This window comes from Melanostigma gelatinosum (assembly GCF_949748355.1).
Source record: "Melanostigma gelatinosum genome assembly, chromosome: 14".
Taxonomy (NCBI): Eukaryota; Metazoa; Chordata; class Actinopteri; order Perciformes; family Zoarcidae; genus Melanostigma; species Melanostigma gelatinosum.
This window is the reverse complement of record NC_136647.1, coordinates 21,624,265-21,646,745: the sequence shown is the minus strand read 5'-3', so window position 1 is coordinate 21,646,745 and position 22,481 is coordinate 21,624,265. Positions and strand designations below refer to the sequence as shown.

Below are 22,481 nucleotides of genomic sequence, written 5' to 3'. Positions count from 1 at the left end.
ATGTTGCGATTACGTTACGGATTGTGCATCCCTCGTGTGCAATATGATGCAATAAACATCTGTTCTGACTGAAACAGCGCAGGGATGTATTAATGACATAACATACATTTTCTGTCGACTCCCATCCACCTTAGAGGCTTTCTTTGAGTGACAACCAAGTGACATGAATGATGTTTGCACGAGTAACACAAGCAGTCAGAGCATCACACAGCGTGTGAACAAACCTTCTCTGACAACTAAATGAGCACGAATGTGCAGTTTTAGTAAACAGGGATGGAGTTATGGTGAGTAAACAGTAGAAAGCAGCATGAGGCCAGTGAAAATGTTACAACAGTTACTTCTTCTCTTCATATATCTGTTACTGACTCAGTTTCTCATTCTAACTGTAAATCGGGGTTGGTGATGGTTGGAACGGTGTGAAGAGTGCTACTTTGCTTCAGTTTAGTTTGAATGAAGCGTGTTTCAATGATCAGCGAGGTAAACTGCCCTGACTGGAGTCTAGTGGCTTTTAAAATGTTGCAAATGAATTGCATGTTTTGGACGTTGATAATTTATAATAATTGTCCAATTAGGCCCGCTGCAGAGTCGTTGTCCCGGGAATGAATGCCGGTTGTAACCTTTCCCACTGAAGACAAAAGCCAGATGTTAGCAGGGTGTTTCTGTCCAGTCGGAAAGGGGTTTTAGTCAAACTTATACAAAGTAAAAAACTGTAACATTCATGCTCAAAATATCCAGTATAAACACCCACGTCCTGCTTCAGCTTTGACCTTACTGTACATGTCAGTATTTGAAGCTTATCTTAATAGTTTTGAATCGGGACCTTGTGGAAAATAAGGTGGAGCCAACTTTTTATTTCCGACTGTAGTGATAGTTAACTCATGTCAACATTAGTGCTGGTGTAGTAGCACTGGTTCTAAATGACTAGTCCTATGTGTGTTATATCACTGCTCTGGTGGGTCTCAGACTGTTCGGACCAGATCCACAGCAGCGGGTCAGAAGACCAAATCCCAAACCCTTTACTTTGGAAAGGGCCTCATTCAGAGATGGAAATCCTGCTCTATGTCCATCCCGACATGCAAAGAAGCACAAATTCATCTCTGGAACTCAATTATGAGATCAGTGACGAATCCTGTGTCTTAACACCTTAATGCTCTTACTCACTCAATGGGCGGCTGTCAATCGAGGAGGAGTGTTGCGTACTCCAGCTTCTGGCTGGAAGGCAGGGGGCAATCGCATTCCTCCAGAAAGCTAATCTCATTTTGAAAGCACCTCCACTGACGCCACCACGAGCTCGGAGAAAAGTCTCAAATGTATGACAAAAATTTGCATTCGTATCCATAAAGGGATGCAGCAGTGGCAATAAGAGAAAGATTGCAGATGTGGGACGGAGTGAAAATGAATAGACTAGTCCAGACCATGTTAAACTCACCCACAGAGCCTCGTCTACACATTCAGAGGAGACATCCTTACCCACGGATCCCACTGTTCCAAATAGTACACCCAAATGGAGCGAAGTGCTCGAAAAACAGACAAACACTATACAGTGACTTGAAGGAAACCATTGGCCATTCCGTTCATCAGGTCGAAAAATGAAAGTGTGGCTGGAGTGAACTTTTTTCTTCTCTTTTGTTAACTCCATTTCACATCATAGCGGTCTCAGTCAACTTTATAATAAGCAATCTCTACACATCTCAACATCTTGCCCTCAGTTCAGATTGGAGTGTTTGCTCAATAGATTCATGTTTGGTCTCGTAGTGGCGTTTCACAGTGGTGCTGTTAACAATGGCCACGGTATCTGAACATATGAGACAGAGAGGTTTTAGAGCACGCCATGTGAAACGGTCTCTCTCTCTCTGCATTTTGGAACACGCATATTTCGATTGGCTGAGTAGAGTAATGTGAGATGATTTACAACGCATCCAATTGGTCGGTGTGTTTCCTGGACTGAGTGCCGTAAAGGCTAGAAAAAATGTATAATTCTCAATTATCCATCAGTTAGAAGTCCGGGTCCGGATAGGACCGCGTCTGGGTCCGTATTCAGACCGCGGTCCGCCTATTAGTGACCCCTGCACTAGAGCACCAAATGTGGATTAATCCACCACTGAAAATAGTCCCCTACAAATGCACTATCTCCCTCTGTTTGAGGAGCATGTGGTGAAAACTAGTGTCCCGCTGGTTTATAAAGTGCAGTTCCATTTTTAAAAATGAAACTTTATCTGTGAGATGCTTTTCAAGATCTACATCTTCAGTAGGAACCAGTGGACTTGAAGCCGAGGGCCACAGGCAGGGAAGTCAGAAGCACTGAGACTAACACGCTGGTCATTTTCTGGCAAACACCAGACTTATTTTAGTTAAAAAGAGCAAAACCAGGTAAAACTCTCAGACACATGCAGTTACTGTTGAGTTCATTCTCAAGTCCGTGTTGATGAGAGGGTATTCTCTCATTAGGTAATTGTTCAGGAACAACTCATGAATCCCGCTCACAGCAGATCACGATGAGGCCCTGCCAGATGTTGGTTCTGGCCTCTCCAGGTCTGGAACAAACCAGCAGGCTACTTTAAGATTACAGCCACGGTTCAGTGTATGAATCTGAAATGTCCAAACAGCTTCCAGCCTGCTAATGCTCTTCAGGCTGTGCAATTAGGGTTGAGGGTTTGATAACAATAACGTTAATTAGCGACCTGCTGCCAACTGTGCATTGTTATTTAAGGGGAAAAAGTGCCGCTACCTGAACAATCCTATTTGCCAATAAGAAGTGGAGTTAGAGCCTGTAACTAGAGCCCCCTTTATTCATTAAATCTGAATAAAATCTAATTGAGAGATTCCCCAAGATTTCTACCTCTAGTCAAAGTTGAAGTAGTAAATGGGTAAACTGTGATATATATTTTGTATATATATATATATGCGATTGTTTAAAATGACCAAAATAAGAACCAAGTTGTATTTGGGGCTATAATCGTTTTGTTGTTTGGTTCATAAAATGTCAAACAATTGTGAAGACTGTCTCTCAGAGTCCAAGGTGACCTCTTCAAACGTCTTGTTTTGTTCCACTAAAAGTCCGTAACACACAGATATTCAGTTTATTATTATAGAAAAGAAACAAATCAGCAAATTCAAGAAGCTGAAACCAAAGAATTTTCGCCAATTACGACTAACTGATTATCATAATGATCATTCTACGCGTTGCAGCTCCATTTGAAGCACAGGGTGTTCAATTGGAAAAAAAAGAAAAGATAAAAGGCAGGTTATTTGAGAGAGAGGTGGTGATGAAAAGCCACCCAGACAGAGAGAACGTGGACCCTCTGTGGTGTTAAGATCCATTTCATCTCCTCAGATCACTCGGTGACCGGTGTCCTCGACTCATTCCAACAAGACCAGGAACAAAGACATACAAAGTAGCGTGTTTGCAGATAGGGAGCGGGAGGCATTGTCACAGGAGGAAGAGCATGGGCCCTCTAAATCCCCGCTCAGGACTCTTTGTTTTAAGGGGGCGGCTAAGCCACAGGGGTCACCCACCGAGACGCGGCGGGTCAGGAGGATAAACGGCCACCGAGTCATCTGTGACAGAAGAAAGCTGAAAGAGGACCTGTGATCGCAAGCTACGGGCCACGACAGCGTCTTTCTCACACAGCGCAGCGAGGCAGACGCCCAACATGAAGGGGGGGGGGGCTCTGCTTTCCTTAAAGTAGCATTCACACGTTTTCCAACAGCACTGTGCGAGTAAAGGTGAGTTACTTTCACAGAGAGATGTATACATACACATCCAGTAAAGATTGAAGATAACAGAAACTTCATCAAGCTAATTAAATGGGTGCAGTTGATGTGGTCAGTTAAGATATCATTTTTTCTGAAAGCCATTTATCTCCTTAACCATTCCCACAAAAAAAACTAAAAAACCCTCTCACTTGCCAGATTAAAATATCTCAGATTAAAAGATTATTTCTGCCGTCGATGCTCATTTTTGAAACAGGATTTGCCGTGCATAAGCGCGTTTGCATTGATCATCCAGCAGCATCAAAGGGGATGATCAATAAGGGAGGACAAACTAATCTGTAAATGTGATTAATTGAGCTAATCCTGTTTACCGAGGGACAGCAGAAATTATCATTTCCAAATAGCACTATTGGAAGTGATCAATGAGAGAGGGCTGCTCCATTACCGCGGGGCAGCTGAGGCACCGATGGATGACCTTGCTCTTTGCTGCCTGCTCGTCTGGGCTGGCTGAGGTTCTGGGCAGCAATATGCAATCGTCCATTAGACCGACAGCATGACTTAAAAACCTCCACTTTTTGTGTTTTGTGGCCAAAGCATGGACGTCCTGCAGTTTACTTCCCAGCCTCTAACAGTAAAAGGTGTAATGTCAATACAGCGGGGAGGGAAACAAAGGCACGCTATAAACAGGTTGTGCAGCAGTGGTCATTGAGCTCATTGTGTGGACACCACTGAACGAGAGGTGGACACCTCAGTAGGCACTCATGTTTAGGATTTTGTTTTCATTCCTTATATTAATTACATCATTACTGTAGCGGTGTTCATTTCACTGACAAAAACTATGACTAAAATAAAAGATGTTTCTCCATGACGACGAGACAATGGCGAGATACTAACTGTGACTATATACATATATATACACAAGACGAGACAGAAATGAAGTTCGGAAAATTATGAACTTGAAATATTATATATTGTGGCGTTAGTATAAGGACTAGAGCGGCAGCACGTGATGAGCAGTCAGTAGGACCAACAGTAATTTACCTCCTAAGTTAAAGTTAATAACGGCTCGGGAGAAAGAAACCAGCCGAAATGTTCAATATAATCTGATGACAAAGTTTTCATTGGCTGAAACTAAACTGAAATACTAACAGTTTTTATTGTCTTTGACTTCAAGATCTTCAAGACAAGACTGAAATGCCCAAACTTTTAGTCAACAAATAAGTAACTAAAAAGCAGGATGAGGCTCGTCTCTACAAATAGAAAGCTCTGCCCGAGATCTTCATCATTGATCTTCATCATCAGCAGTGGTCTGGGTCATTTTGAAAAAGAATACGTTTAATGATATCTTGAGGTAAAGAAAATGAAACACCAAAGTACGGGAAACATTTTGTTCTACCATGTCATTTTCAAGTGCCTTCATCATTTCAAGCATTCATTGTAAAAAATATATATAAAACGTAAGAAGATCGGTGCCCAGTCACACCTTTTGGCCATATGAAGTCTTTTATTGTTTGTATCTTGTACTCGTCTCTACTGGTGGACATTCCAATCAATAGAACCACCTGACAGTGATTGACACATGGCATTCATGGAGCGTTCGTTGGCCCCCGAGGGTCCTATTTCTTGTCCCATCAGACTTTATCGTTGATGTCATCATGTTTCTAGTGAGTGCAATGTTATTATTACTGATAGAAACAATGGCCACACCTCTGAAAATAATATCCACATTGTACTGAACAAGAGTGATCCTTCAAGGCAGCTTGTGCAGGGACAATCTGCTCACAGCGTAAGTGATGTGACGTTTTTAAGAGGGTATGTATCAGTATACAACTAGTAATATAAATACAGAGGGTATGTATCAGTATACAACTAGTAATATAAATACAGAGGGTATGTATCAGTATACAACTAGTAATATAAATACAGAGGGTATGTATCAGTATACAACTAGTAATAAAAATATAGAGGGTATGTATCAGTATACAACTAGTAATATAAATACAGAGGGTATGTATCAGTATACAACTAGTAATATAAATACAGAGGGTATGTATCAGTATACAACTAGTAATAAAAATATAGAGGGTATGTATCAGTATACAACTAGTAATATAAATACAGAGGGTATGTATCAGTATACAACTAGTAATAAAAATATAGAGGGTATGTATCAGTATACAACTAGTAATAAAAATACAGAGGGTATGTATCAGTATACAACTAGTAATATAAATATAGAGGGTATGTATCAGTATACAACTAGTAATAAAAATATAGAGGGTATGTATCAGTATACAACTAGTAATATAAATACAGAGGGTATGTATCAGTATACAACTAGTAATATAAATATAGAGGGTATGTATCAGTATACAACTAGTAATATAAATATAGAGGGTATGTATCAGTATACAACAAGTAATATAAATAGAGGGTATGTATCAGTATACAACGAGTAATATAAATACAGAGGGTATGTATCAGTATACAACTAGTAATATAAATACAGAGGGTATGTATCAGTATACAACGAGTAATATAAATATAGAGGGTATGTATCAGTATACAACTAGTAATATAAATAGAGGGTATGTATCAGTATACAACGAGTAATATAAATACAGAGGGTATGTATCAGTATACAACTAGTAATATAAATACAGAGGGTATGTATCAGTATACAACGAGTAATATAAATACAGAGGGTATGTATCAGTATACAACTAGTAATATAAATACAGAGGGTATGTATCAGTATACAACTAGTAATAAAAATATAGAGGGTATGTATCAGTATACAACTAGTAATAAAAATATAGAGGGTATGTATCAGTATACAACTAGTAATAAAAATATAGAGGGTATGTATCAGTATACAACTAGTAATATAAATACAGAGGGTATGTATCAGTATACAACTAGTAATAAAAATATAGAGGGTATGTATCAGTATACAACTAGTAATACAAATATAGAGGGTATGTATCAGTATACAACTAGTAATATAAATACAGAGGGTATGTATCAGTATACAACTAGTAATATAAATACAGAGGGTATGTATCAGTATACAACTAGTAATATAAATACAGAGGGTATGTATCAGTATACAACTAGTAATATAAATATAGAGGGTATGTATCAGTATACAACTAGTAATATAAATATAGAGGGTATGTATCAGTATACAACTAGTAATATAAATAGAGGGTATGTATCAGTATACAACGAGTAATATAAATACAGAGGGTATGTATCAGTATACAACTAGTAATATAAATACAGAGGGTATGTATCAGTATACAACTAGTAATATAAATATAGAGGGTATGTATCAGTATACAACTAGTAATATAAATATAGAGGGTATGTATCAGTATACAACTAGTAATATAAATACAGAGGGTATGTATCAGTATACAACTAGTAATATAAATACAGAGGGTATGTATCAGTATACAACTAGTAATATAAATACAGAGGGTATGTATCAGTATACAACTAGTAATATAAATATAGAGGGTATGTATCAGTATATAACTAGTAATATAAATATAGAGGGTATGTATCAGTATACAACTAGTAATATAAATATAGAGGGTATGTATCAGTATACAACAAGTAATATAAATACAGAGGGTATGTATCAGTATACAACTAGTAATATAAATATAGAGGGTATGTATCAGTATACAACTAGTAATATAAATATAGAGGGTATATATCAGTATACAACAAGTAATATAAATACAGAGGGTATGTATCAGTATACAACTAGTAATATAAATATAGAGGGTATATATTAGTATACAACAAGTAATATAAATACAGAGGGTATGTATCAGTATACAACTAGTAATATAAATATAGAGGGTATGTATCAGTATACAACTAGTAATATAAATACAGAGGGTATGTATCAGTATACAACTAGTAATATAAATATAGAGGGTATGTATCAGTATACAACTAGTAATATAAATATAGAGGGTATGTATCAGTATACAACTAGTAATATAAATACAGAGGGTATGTATCAGTATACAACTAGTAATATAAATATAGAGGGTATGTATCAGTATACAACTAGTAATATAAATACAGAGGGTATGTATCAGTATACAACTAGTAATATAAATATGACAAACCAATCCCTCCTCACGCTACATATCGTCTTTGAAAGCTAACAGGTTGGAGTTGTCTTGGTGAAGCTGAAATGAAGACCTGCACGTTGTGGACCCTTCATGGGACTCCATGACCCCCTCACCACCACGGGGCTCCAGAGTATAACATACCTTCCACTGGACATAAAAAGTTCAAGTCAAACACTGCACCATATGTTCCACAGAATAAGAAACGGGGACGTTTAGGCATCTGCTTACAATCTTTTATAATTGCAGGTGGAGCATGCAAGGTCAATTGGGCCAATTTGATTTTTATGGTGGAACCTATTGCCGCAGTTATGAGGAATCCATTTTCTCTGCTCCAAACCCCCCCATGAGTGTTCTGCGGTTTGGTTGGTTTTTCACAGGAAACAGGACTCTAATTCCATACAGTGTCAGTTTGGATATTGGATTGCTTGTCAAAACAAATGGAGACTGCCAGGGTTGTTGTTTTTTTATGCCGACAACTGGAACAGCTTTAAGTAGAAGAATCCGTTGTTCGGGTTGTTTTTCGATTCAGATTTCCAGAGTATGAAGGCGCTACGCTGCGGTAACTTGTTCTGTTCACGTGACTCTCGGTCGTGACTGTGACATTACGACAGTGTAAAGTCAAATGTAAAAAAAATACCTTCTAAACGTGCGGACAGCACTGAAAACAGAACTTTGTATGAGCAGAAGTAGAAGGGAAAATAATCAGAGTTATATCTACACCCATCGCTGCCTCTCTTCCTTTATGCATAGGGGAAAATAAAAGGGGTGGTCGGGGAGGAAAGAACACAAAAGTAAAAGTGGGCCCTTGGGTTTTCATGTCTGAGCCTGAAGCTCTTACAAGAAAAAGTCAACAAGTAGGAAGTGTGTTGCTCCAGGCGCAGGGATCAAGTTCAGCCGAGCAGGAAGAGAATCATTATGCTCTCTGGATCGGCCAAGTGGTGTTAGAAACCCCTGTCGTCTCTTCTCCCAGTGTTTCACAAATAAACACTTCCACGCTGCTAACTAGCCTTAACCAAACACCAACAGCTTGTTGCTGACACACACTCTCACACACCAACAGGGCTGAAACTATTAGTTGATAAATCGATTAGTCAACTGGCAAGAACAAATGAACCGTCGGCGGTTGTGATGAGCGATTAATGGTTTAGGCTAAAGTGCTGAACATCCTCTGGGTCCAGCTCCTCTAAAGTGAGGATTTATCATCAATGTCAACTCGATGTCTTTGTGTCCGGTGGTTGGACAACGTATATTCTAAACACATTCTAAAAATTTGATTTTTCCATCAATTAAAACAAATTAGATCAACAAAGAATTTAAATGAAATAAAAAATAATATTTGAGTTGAGACTGTTAGGCAGGGGGCTGTACCTTGTAGGACTACATATGTTGCTATTGAAGGTATTGCATATGTTAAATTCCCACTGTGTAAAGTCTTTATGCTAAGCTAAGCTAACCAGCCGCTGGCTGTAGTCTGTATGAAACAGACAGGTTCTCCAAGAGAAAGCAGAAATGACAAAAACATTCCTTTAACAATGTATATAGAAGCATTCCTCATGAAGACCGCACTGAAAGGCCTTCACTATAGCGTCCTGTGCTAGCTGTTAAACTGAGCCGTCACCGTGAAGCTGCTCTCTAAAAAGCATTGAGATTCCAGCTGCGTGTGACCTTGTGAGAACACTATCCTGTGCCTCGGTACCAGCTATTATTAGCCGCCTCCTGCCAAACAAAGCGTTAATACCCTGGACAAACACGCGGTCTGCCGGCCATTGAGCCTCGGCTTCCAGCCTCTGCACTCAAACGGCCCAAACCCGTGTTTTCATCAGCTCCTCAATTTTGGGCAGCGCTGACCTGCGGGCACTTCGCCTTCAAACCAATTCCCTCTCTGGCCATTAGACCCTCTCATCCTTTATTTGTACTGCAGATATAAGAAAAGCCACAGTCATTGTCCTCTCAAAGGACTCTAATAACTGACTCGTCTGGAATTCATCATCGGTTTCACTGTTTGCTTATTTGATTAATATATCGCTATTTTATCATATGAGATACGATTCTATTAACGTCCTCAGGACTTTTAACGGCAATAAGAGGTCCGTCTATCAGCATGTGCAGCGTCAAGAACAACAACCTCCACCAACTCACTCTAATCTAAGAGAGTATGAATATGTATGCTTGTTATATCAGCAGCAGAGAACAGAAGTTACTGGACTGCCTAAGACAAGTGAAGTAACCACTGACTCAGCAGTTTACATGTTTTTAACATTGTACACAAATGAGCTGGTTGTAACATATCTATTTTTAAATCATTCTAACATAATATAACATCATATATTTGTATTGTATTATATTCTAACATCCCTGATATAGAGTGCTGCAGGGATGACTGGTTCCCTCCACAAAGAGGATTTTGGATTATTGCATAAAATAAGATCTGCGACAAACAAACATTTATTATACTTACTTGTAATTATTATACTTACGTTTAATATAATGTATTATATTGTTCAGCAAGATAATCTTCAGAAATCACTTTCACGATTTTTGAAGCACAAATACAATCGGCGGAGCTAAAAAGTTAACGTTTATATTAACGAACTACACCGCGATCACATGACTTCACGTCATTGACTGAGACGAGGCAACAGGAAATGCAAAAACGCTGACTCATTTCCTGGTTTTGGACCCGTTCCCGCAGCACTGTGTTGTGCGAGTGTTTTGATCGTGACCGGAAAACTGCAGATGAATTAATACGGTATATACTTCTCACACAAGAGCTTTCTTGCATATCAAGTTTGGAAGTTTTAAAACGTCTTCTTAGAAAATTGTGAATGAAAGTGTAGAGATGGAGGCTATTTTTTACTTCATCTTTTCATATTCCTTTAGATTAACAAAGAAAATCTGTTTCTTCTTCTTCCATTTATTCAATAAAGATGAGAGAAACACCGTGTCCACTACAGTGGTGCTGAGGTAATACATTGTGTCAAGTTCACTGTAATTTAAATTCTATTAGTTTAGATTTACCGTACGCACTGATATCTAATTTACTAACATCCGTATTGTGCTGTATTTTGACCTTATATCTAATGTAGGTATGTATTCGTAAAATCATCATTTTAAACAAAATCAAATAACTTTTATCCATTAAAGAAATGTACCCTTTTATCAATAAAAAGTCTGACAAATGAGAAACATTGCAAGGCATATTGTGTCTCAAACTGAGATTATCAAGATTATTCACATTTATATGTCTTCTCATCCCAACTCTTCACATCTCTGCAACGCTCACAGGGAGTCAAACAACACTGCTGAGCTTCCTGTATCAGCAGCAGGTCTCTCTACAATGCAGGTTTCCATCAATATGTACATTAAAAACTGTAAAAAAAATATTGTCCAACAGAAACGAAGCATCGTGCGTACAGAGCTAAAACTCTGTTAGTTTCACTCTAAAACCGTTTACAACTGTCAGTTCTACGAGGCCGATTCTCTCTGAAAGTATTCAGTATCATACTGAACGCTTAATAAACACCAACGCTCGAAGAAATAAAACAGACATTCCTCCATAATAACATTAATCAAGGCTGCACCGGGGGGGACATCTGGAAACTCAGACGTTAGCGGTGAAATCAAACTGCAGCAGCGGGTCTGGGGTTGCGCGGCCCGCTCGCTCACCCTGCATTAGTTTTTCTATAACCTTAATGACAACATTGTCTGTTCCAATCAGCTCACTGCGGCTCCGCCGTCCATTTTTCAAACTTTATGACAGTTTTAATTGCTCCCACCTGCCGCCTGATCGACCCGCTCAACAGCCACTCTTGCTCATGTGTGGACGCAGACAAAGAAGTCTATTAGGTGCAACTTGCCTTCGCTGCAGTGAGGTCACTTAGGCATTAAATTAGTTCCAGCACGTCCACGTCCACACACACACACACACACACACACACACACACACACACACACACACACACACACACACACACACACACACACACACACACACACACACACACACACACACACACACACACACACACACACACACACACGAGAGAAGTTGTCATTGTCGAGGTTATTTAAATTTCATAGCATCAGTATAGTTGGCTGACTGAACTAATTTAATATTGTGTTTTAGACATGCAATATGCCGCTCCAAATGTATTATTTTGATGGTGGAGGTTAACGGCAGTGTTGAATTCAATAGCACATAAACAGAGATTAAGGACCAGCCAAGACCAGAGTGTACCAAGACCGAGACGAGACCAAGACTTTCAGGGGTTGGGACAAATCAAGACCGGACCAGTGCGAGTCCCACACTGCATGACACACTTTCAGATAGAATGTGGAACATGCAAACCATATAGGCAAACCTGGCACTGATCTGAAAGATCCACATAAAAGCTGTATGTGCGTGTCTGTATAAGTGAAGCACGAGAAAAGTCTTGATAAAATAGTCAAAAGGCACTGCAGAGGTGAATTTTAAACGCGTGAATGTTTCTTTGTTTTTCTATGAGCAATCACCGTGCTGATTGAACAAATGAATTAGACAGTGTAGTTGTAATAGAGTTTAGTGATTTCTCCTCGGTTGTGGTCTTGACCTGTCTTGTAATAAAATCCAGAGTCCTCTTTCTCTGAAAACAAGACGAGAACAAGTAAAGATGCTGTCGATTCCGAGAAGACACAGACCTTCAAAAGAGGTCTTGAGACCAAGATCGATTTTAAGTACTACGACACTGGGTTAAGGTGCTGGTGTGTGTGTGTGTGTGTGTGTGTGTGTGGAAGAAAAGAGTCATCTCACTACCACACACACACACACACACGTTCGTGCACGTTCTTTTAAAAAGGCTGGAATGCCACACCTCACACACGCACCGCTTCAAACACACTTAACATGCGAGTGTTCGTGCATGTGTGACTGAATATCTCAGACTGGGAGGTTGGTGGTCTGTTTCCTGCACAGGGGGATTTATTTGTTAATTTATTCAAAATCTGTTTTGATTCTGCACAAATCTTTTTCATGAAGACTATCAATAAAACAATGCACTGTCTGCAGTGTGACGAGTATATTTCGTGAATATCATAATGTCACCTAGCATATCAGCGCTGAACTTACATTGATCAAACTGTTGCCCCTAAGCACCGGCAGTCAGTTCAGGTTTAGTTCTAAACTAATGGAAAAATGAATCATATGTGTCATGTATTCATAGATCTCTTTCAAGTTAGAAATGTTACACTCACACAAGATTGCTGTTTAGATAAGGATACTATTAAAAATGCACACCAGTTAATCACTTTTGGGAAGAAATAACTGAGTCACTGTCTGTCTTCCTGGGCTGCCTCGTCCCTTTGTCCCCTTCACTGTGCTTACTAGGAGACATCTCAACAATACATCTGAGTAAAACAAACCGCAAATTACTCCTTGTGGCCCGAACTATCGCCAAGAAAACTATCCTCATGAACTGGAAATCAAGGAATAATACACACATCACACACACTGGAGAAACTTAATGATAGAGTATATTTCAATGGAAAATCGAACCTCATCCATCATATACAATACAACAGAACACCATTCCACCTGGTCATCCCTCACTATGTTTCTGCAAACGTGACACCACCCATTCTATTAATATTGAAATATGTATAGTATATATACATTTTTGTGTGTATTTTTTTACTGTTGTTTTCTGTTTTGTTTTTCTTGCCGGACAACCAATTGAAACCCACGTACATGCATACATGAACATCCATATGCACACATACTTACCTGTTTTTCTTTTTTTCTTTTTTAATTATTATTATATATATATATTTTTTTTTCCTCCATCTCGAAAGGCTCAAGGACATTCTCACACACACACACACGCACACATACACACACACTGACTATATGATATTTGCTGGCTTTTATCCCACTGTTCTTGTTATCCTCTTGTTATGTCTATGTATTGTCTTCATATTGTCTCGTGTCTTTCAATAAAAAATAAAAAAAAATAAAAAATGTATAAAGAATCAAAACTATCCCAATCCAAATTTTTGAAAGTGGCTTTTCCACATGAAGAGCTCTTTCACAACTGTAAAGATACGCAGAGCAACCCGACAGACAGAAAAGCGTACCTGGCGACCTTTCCTCACTGGATTGTGTGATTTAAAAAACAAATAAAAGTAATCTACACAAAGTAGGAGATAGATTCGCATGGAAATAATATTTAAATCAAGGCTCAGAGCTACCAGAGCGTCATGATGATCAACACAAGTCCAGTCATGGTTTTGAGGAAACATAAAGTGCAAAACAAAAATTATATATTCTTAAATTATGGAAAAGCAATTGACCAACTCCTAAAACTGAAGACACTTGGCTGTTTTTAACAATTTTTTTCTCAGCCTTTTTTTGTGTGTAGTTATAAAACTAAAAGACATGTTCCTGGCATTGACAGTAATTCTTTAACTTTAGTGAATGTGTGGAGATTTGTGTCTGAGGTTGGTGCCAGAATCACGGTGTGAATTATTATCCCAGTCGACCCTGTTGTGAGACAACTCACAAGAGCCATACTGCATCTTGTGAGCACATGATGAATTAAATTTCATCTGGACTTGTTGGAGGCTCTGAACAATCAAGTGTAACAATTGCAAGAAAGCCGACTAGTTTATTTGAATAGTTGCAGGGAACTGTGCTTTAGAGTGATGAAAGGCGCCATGTAAGGCTGCGGCTGGTTAGCACTTGCACATTGTAGCAATCAAAAACCAAGTGTTGCATGTCCATTCGGCCACAAAGCCGCCATTTTGCCCGTGAAAATACGCAGCTGCCAGCCTAAGTGCACACTCCCAACACTAAGCAGGCTCATAGGAGCATGTGTTACCCTTGTAGCAGGTCCATGGTGGACGTGGCGACCTCAGCGTACAGCAGGGTGTGCCCCAGTAGGCTGGTCTTCAGGTTCTCTCTGTAGGTCTCCATGCTGAACTGCGACCAGCTCTGGGACTCTAAGGAGTTGGTGACCAGGGCCACAGAGCCCTCAGGAAGCGAAGGACCGTCCTGGAGCTCAGAACTGGACACCAACGAGAAGGAGGCCTTGGACAATGTGAGGAGGCCATTTTGATCCGCACGTGTCCGCAGCCAATCCACGAAGGTGGTCTTGGCCTCCTGTGAGGAGCAGAGGAGGACAATGACACCATTTTCTACATGAATTATCGTGGCCATTTCTCTATAGACACGCAACTAAATCCATCTTTCATGTTATTGGACAAACCACCTGAAAACCTCTTAGAAAAGTTTGGAATTGGTTTTGTTTAATAACAATATACAGTACATATGCCTAGGCACCTACTAATATGGCAGTACAACTTTGTACTTTACTCAACTTTGTACTTTACTTAACTTTGTACTTTACTAAACTTTGTACTTTACTTGGGCTAGGTATGTCAGTACTTTCTGACTTCCTTACTCTGTTGGTTCCTAAGTCGTTAATCTTTCTGTGTAATTACATAGTTATGATCGTATTATTATTACTTAGTCTTTGTTTTTCATGTTCATGGCAATGAAGGAACTTAAATATTGGCATTACTCAGTCAATAATTATGGATCTCCTGAAGCCGCAGCGAGTTTAGACACTTATTTATCGAGTTGACTGGGTTGTCATATCAGGCACCGTCCCCCAGTCCAAGCCTTTAGACAGACATTTTATATCCAGAATCAGCTGGCCAAAATAAGAGTTGGATTTGATGGATTTTCCGTTTGAAATAAATGTGCTGAATGAGTTAATCAGTGTGTGTGGCTAATCGATGACACGGTGTAATTAGGCAGCAGTCCCAGTCTGCTCTGTTCCAGTCACTTCCTATTAACCAGGCTTCTCTCCTGTGTACTTACACAGACACAACTTGTCTTAATGTTTACTCTGGTCTTTAGAATGATGACTATATCATCGTATGTACTTCATTCACCTCTCTTATTAGATTTGACTTTAGAAAAGATGATTTCCTTTCAATTTGATTCGACATCAACGTGAAGTCATCCTCACAAGACATAACAGGGTGTGATTTGCACTCAGTATGATACTGACAGATGGATCAGAAACTCATGGTGGATAAACATACCCTGCCACATGAATGGCTGAGCATGACAGATTGGTCCCAGTGCCACACATGTCTGCAAGCCTGAAACATGACAAGGTTTGTTTCAACTAAACTTAGGGTTGATCCCAATATCCCTCCTTGACTCCTCTATCGACGGAAACCTGGCATGTTGAGGGATGTCCCAATTTCAGAAAATGAGTTCAAAGAATAGAGAAGGCCTCTAGCGGAGGGGGAAGCATTATAAATGCTCCACCCCCAGCTGGCAGAATTTAAACAAGCCAGGGAAGGAAAAGCATCACAGCAAAACACAATTTTTAAGGAGTATATAGTCATTACTTCAGGCAGATAAATACTATCCGAAAACACATTTTGTTAAAAGATGATGTCACGTGAAGCCGTTTGAAAATCCTACATTGAATCCCAGATAGTTACAAGCTAGCTAGCTAGCTAGGTAACTAGCCAGCTCAGGCTATGGACAAGAGATGGTATTTATGTTATTTAACGGGGTTTTTTCCTTTACACAATTTGCGTTGTTTACAACTTACAGATCTCATTGTGCGCAGTTTAATGTAGGAACTATTTCCCTTCAACCATAGTCCCAACATGAAACTGCTCACAACGAGGTCCGTGGATTATCTTCAGTGATTCTGGAAACATGACATGGAAAATGTCATCTTGCTGTGTTATTGAGTGCCAGAGTCGATATCACATATATTTGAGATGATGAACTGTGACCACCATGGTCGCTTCCATGCTAACGTTACACTGGTTAAAGAAAATCACCCCAACAGCAGGGTGGTGGCTGACAGTCCCTCACTTCTTGACGCTAGGAGACTACTTTGCCGGGAGAAGAGCAGGAATGAGCTCAGGAGACTAGTTAGCTAACTAGTCAGCTTTAGAGACAGACAAGCTAGCTAGTTAGGTAACATTACATTACATTACAGTCATTTAGCACAGGGGTCCCCAACCTTTTTTGCGTCACGGACCGGTTTCATGTTATAAAATATTTCCACGGACCGGTGTTACGTCCCTACTGGTTTCTGGACCTACTGGTTTTCCTTCTGTGCGCGTGTTGTGTTCGCTTAACAGCTGCAGCGGTTTTCTGCCTCTGTCGCCTGATTCGTCACACTTTCACAAACATATTGCTGGAGATCTAAAAGACACATCTCATATCGATTGCAGGGATTATGATTGTATGAGTGAGCACTGCATCACAGCCACGTATGAAGAAATACATGGAAGAAAATACATTTATGGAAAGATCGCAACAACCTGGATTCGAACTCTGTCCAGCAAAACTCCCACTTGTACTTGGTAATTTAACATTTAACACCGGCAGCAGAGTTGTTGTCCCAAACATACTTTTAAGGCCGCCGTCATTTTCAAGCTCCAGCAGCTGATCTCCCTCTGGCACGGATAAGCTCGATTCACCTGGTTTGTTCACAAATGGGTCGCGGATCCATTCCTTCGCAGTTCGTGGGTCTTTTGTGGTTGGGAAGTAACGCTCGTGACAAGCGTGTTGACATGTGTCAAGAGAGACAGGCGCATGTAATTGGGAGAGAATCCGGTCATTTTTCAAAATAAAATATCTTTCCGACTCTGATAATCAATGAAATGAAAAAAAGTTATTTATTCTTTCTGTGCGGCCCGGTACCAAATGACCCGCGGCCCGGTACCGGTCCGCGGCCCGGGGGTTGGGGACCACTGATTTAGCAGACGCTTTTATCCAAAGCTTTTATCAGACGGCCCTGCTCTCCACTTAGCCACAGTCGCCACCTAGCTAGCCAGCTCTGGAGATGGACAAGCTAGCTTGCTAGATAACTAGCCAGCTGTACTCTCCGTAGCTCTCGTCCGCTCTCCTCCCGGCAAAGTAGTCTCACAGCGGCGTTGTCCCGTTGGTTAATGTTAGCTTTCTCATTTAGCATAGGGTTCAAGGATGCTTGAAAAGGTCAGAGAATGGAATGACATTTTTTCTCATATAACTCGTCACTACTTGTAAGACTAGTGGCGCTAGATAAAGTGTTGGCTGGACAATCGAGCGTGCCGTGGTAGCTTAGCCTAAACACATATGATGTAGATGTATAGGACTGCTGAGTGTCTGCTCTTTGCTTGGGTGAGAGTAGGAGTTAAAGCCAGCTCAAAGGTTAGTTAGGTCAGGGCGAGAGATTGGTGTCGGCTGTCAGCGGTCCCATTAGATATATGACAGCCTAACACCCAGTGCAGGGCCGAATTAATGATAGGCCAACACATTAGTGAACAGAAATACTGGGCTTCCATCGGAATGCTCACCCAACTTTCACTCTATTGATGACTGTAAATAAAGAAAATAACATCTGACAACTTTGACACACAATAAGCCTCTGCACTTGTGAATGAATTATATAATATAAAAGCAAATCCATGCCTGTCCTGATTCTATTTAACTCAAGAGCCCACTTCATTTGCATACGGAGGGAAATGGTGATTTTCCACCTCATGGCGGAGAACAGGAACACCCACTGAGCAGCGGTGGAAGTCAGTCACACTGATCACCACCACACTGAATGAATTAGTGTGTGCTGGAGACTTTTCATCACCTGCAAAGAGTCCTGCTACTACACTGACTACGACAAGTGTGTCAGCCTTACAGCTGTTGCAGTGGCATGATGTAGTGACTGCTACCTTGGCCGCACACAGGTTTAAAACTATACAACCGATTTGTTCTCGTTACTTATCAGCAGATATGTATACATCAATAGTAATAATTGCCGTAGTGTGTGTGTGCGTGTGTGTATATATATATATATATATATATATATATATATATAAAAAATAAAAATAAAAAATAAAATAAAAAAAATTGAAAACCTTTATTTAACCAGGTAGTCCCATTGAGATTAAAAATCTCTTTTGCAAGATGTAAGTAACAATACTACATAACATTAAGGAGCAGTTTTTGTTTTTTATGCTTATGTGTTGCTAAGAAGACACCCCAGAAGATGGGTCACTCAGGTATAGTTCCATCATTGTTCAAAGTCAAAGAATAACTTCATGATGTTAGTTGTAATGAATGAATATATTTTAAAATCAAGTACATTTCTCTGGCATTTATAGTTTTCTACTGTACCGCTGTATCGTACCGAACCCAACCGTGAGTTTTGTGAACCGTTACACCCCTAATATATATATACACACACACACACGTACAGATAAAGAGAGAGAGAGAGAGAGATAAAAAGTAGGGCTGTGTATTGGCCAGAATCTGGCAATCTTGATCGTGATATTATGATTAAATATATTGTGATATATTGTGATACTTTAAGCATATGTTAAGCATAAGCATATCTAATTTTAGAAAAACTGTCAAAGTATAAAGAACAGACCACCATTATGCATAAAGTCTGAGAAAAAAGGTATTCTTGAAGTAATAAATTAAGTAAATAAAAAATATAAACAGACAGTGTTACAAACACATACAGTACATGCAGAGACAGCATATCTATTTTTTAATCATTAAAAATTGACCATATTTTTGAGAATCATCTTAGTATCACAAAACATAGTATCAATATAAGTGGATCGATATTGGCGGATAATGTTACCCACACCAATGTATTGCTCAGGTTCTACCGCTTGCTGAAAGGATGCAATATGTGACACAGAGAGGAGGTTGTGTCTGTCTGCCAAAACAGACAAATAACAGTGGTTTGATTTCTGGGCTCCAAATACGTCAATTTCAAAGTGCTGGTGAGAATATTACTAATATTTGGCCCAGCAATGGGAAGAAATCTGTGAAATTCTACTTATTCAGGGAAGAACTTCCAACCTGTTGAGAGCGGGCAGCAATGCCGGACAACAAGCGCTAATGGAAACCTCCACCGCTCAGACATAGGACCAAAACACCAAGGCACAAAAACAACCTTAGGACTGAATAGAAGCAACTGGAACCGATGCAACGTAGTGCAGCAGGAGCAGAGAGGCCGCTCTACAGACATGTTGAGGTTCACAGCTCTCCTCCACAACAATCTGGAAACGATTCTGCAGGCCCCAATTTCCATAAGCCTGCTTCTTGTTGGGACTGTGGGGGGAGTGGCTGGGGCAGCAGGGTTAAAAGTCACACAGCAATCCAAATATACAGCAATGAAGACAAAAACGACTACAATACTAAAGCAACTACTGCCAATATTAATGTAATACTATGTTTTTTTAAGGGAGTGCCCAAGTAGGACATCTCCCTTCAAATGGTACCAGCCAGTGGAACTAAAGGTCACATTAGAAAATGTGACTCAGGTTCTTCATTTCTGATTCTCGGCAACCCCGGAGCTCTGACTCCCCCTAGTGGTTCGTCTTGAGTACATGCATCACCAAAAACACACTGTGTGTTTCAACACCCACACTATCTTACTATTTAGTATGCCAGAAAAAGATTTAGTTTGTCCCAATACATAGTTTGTCAAATTCAGTATGTCAAAAAATACCAGGATGCTTTTCCCCACTATTCTGACCCACAATTCTCTGTGCCGCAGATGTATGAGCAGGAGGGATAAAGTTCAAGGAGCAATGGTTATGTCCCAATTGAATGCATACTGCATGCAATAGTATGTACTTCGTAAGGGCAGCTGCAGTACGTACTAAAAGTAAAAACCGTATGCGATTCTTCATGATGACCACCCCGTTCCTGACAAACGCCCTCAATCTCCTGAGACAAAAGTGCAAAAGTAATGCTGCCATTCTCATCCTTTTCTTACATGTCCGCACAAATATTGAAATAAAATGTAAATAAGGACAAATCTGTGTTCATCATCACACAAGTATATATATTTGCTTGAAATGAATTGGACCTTCACTGTGCAGAATGATGTCTGTGCAGTTTGTTATTGATTTTGTGACATCACTATTTTGGAGGCAAATCGCAGTCCAACATGATGTGATGAAGTGATGTGGACACTTAAAATCTCCAGTGGACATGCACCTTTTATGGTTATTGTCAGAGCAGTGTCAGAGGAGAGACGGCTTTTTTGGGGCTATTTTAAAAGGGATAGTTTGGATGTTTTGAAGTGGGCTTGTATGAGGTACAATGTGGCCGTATTTTAGACACCTAAAATCTATATTGATATATAATTCAGATTTGCTCCGTATTATACCTACACATTTGAAATTACAATTTTTCAAATATTCCAAATATTTTCTTTGAGCTTTTTATTAATCTGACTGCAGTCAGACATATCTTCACGATAAAACATGCTGAAATGTTTTTCCAAAAATCAAACCGTATGGTACCCAAACCGAGTCACTGCGATGGCTGATCAAAGACTGATTACTGCCCTGTTTGTACTGGCCCTCTGTACACAGACCTTCTGTGGGCCAGCTGCATATATACGCTCAGACATTTGCATACATTAAGGACGCCAAATTGTTTCCACATGCGTAGTACGCCGGGTATCTGTGCTGCTGCTCATACAATTAACTTTAACAAAAAAAATCTGGTGCTTGCTTTGTGTGTGTGCGTGTGTGTATGCGTGTGTGCGTATATGAATGAATGAATGGATGGATGGATAAATAGACATCGACTTAACTGTGTTTTTACATTGCTGAAAACACTGACAGACCATAGACACAGAAAACTGTTTTTTTCTACTTTTGTGTTGGTACTTGTTGCAGAGAATAACGGGCCTTGTTATGTGGACGAACTCTGTTGGTCACAAGCGTATCTTAATCCTGCAGCCCGCCAGCGTACGGATGGCGAGCAGCAGGGGTCTTACCTGAGAGGTGGCCAGCAGGTGGACTGGACTTGGGGCTAGAGTCTGGTTGAGCTTGCAGTTGAGGCCCAGAGAGGTGAGGATCTCCGCCAAGACTTCATAACGCAGCGCGTTGCTGACCTTCAGTTCATCGAAACCTTTGGCCGTCAAATTCTGGGGGTCGGGAGCAATTTCCAGGTGGGCCTGCAGACAGGGGAACACAAAGCATGTCTGACGAGCTTTAGCCTTAGAATTACCTACAGACTCAAAAAGTATTTTATAATTGCAAATATCATCATGCATTTCAACAAACTGCACTTGCAATTTAGACATATCCTCACAACACATCTCAGAAATTGCAGTCTTCTTCCTCATATCGAAATATAAATTAAGTAGGATTACGACTCTATTTTTGTTGTCGATTATTAATGTTACTGTAATAGAGGAGTAAAGAAAGCAGAAAATACTTAGATTTAAGAAGCTGCAACCATAGTATTTTGACTTTCTTTTCTTTACCAAGTTTGAGTTGTTATATTTTAGTTTTGATCAATCGTCTAAATAGTTTGATGAGATTTAATAGTTGACGACTAATCGATGCAGCTTGAAAGCAAAGGACAATACGAGGAGCTGCAGTGAGGACAGAGGTGACGAGTTATGTTCCAATCCACCTCAACAGAAGCGGCAACTTCGGCAAGCTTCACAGCCACCGCTGGACAACCACATTAACTCTGGTGACGGTCATATCTGAACGTGGGTTGCTGGATGATACCCAGGACTCCTGGAGGAACATCAGGCACCGTCTTACAGGATGTTCTGATAATAATGTTCATGACTG

The 22,481-nt window shown here is 40.0% G+C and overlaps 1 protein-coding gene across 3 annotated transcripts in view; it reads right to left on the bottom strand.

Annotated features, from left to right (window-relative positions):
- The window catches only part of hlcs (holocarboxylase synthetase (biotin-(proprionyl-CoA-carboxylase (ATP-hydrolysing)) ligase)), a 34,475-nt gene that overhangs the window by 6,530 nt on the left and 5,464 nt on the right, over positions 1-22,481 (bottom strand). For all 3 annotated transcript variants that reach the window (XM_079283096.1, XM_079283097.1, XM_079283098.1), the window contains 2 exons: positions 21,671-21,850; positions 14,720-15,000 (listed from right to left, as the gene is read on the bottom strand). In XM_079283096.1, coding sequence (XP_079139222.1) covers positions 14,720-15,000; positions 21,671-21,850 — 461 coding nt within the window. The remainder of the gene's footprint in view (positions 1-14,719; positions 15,001-21,670; positions 21,851-22,481) is intronic.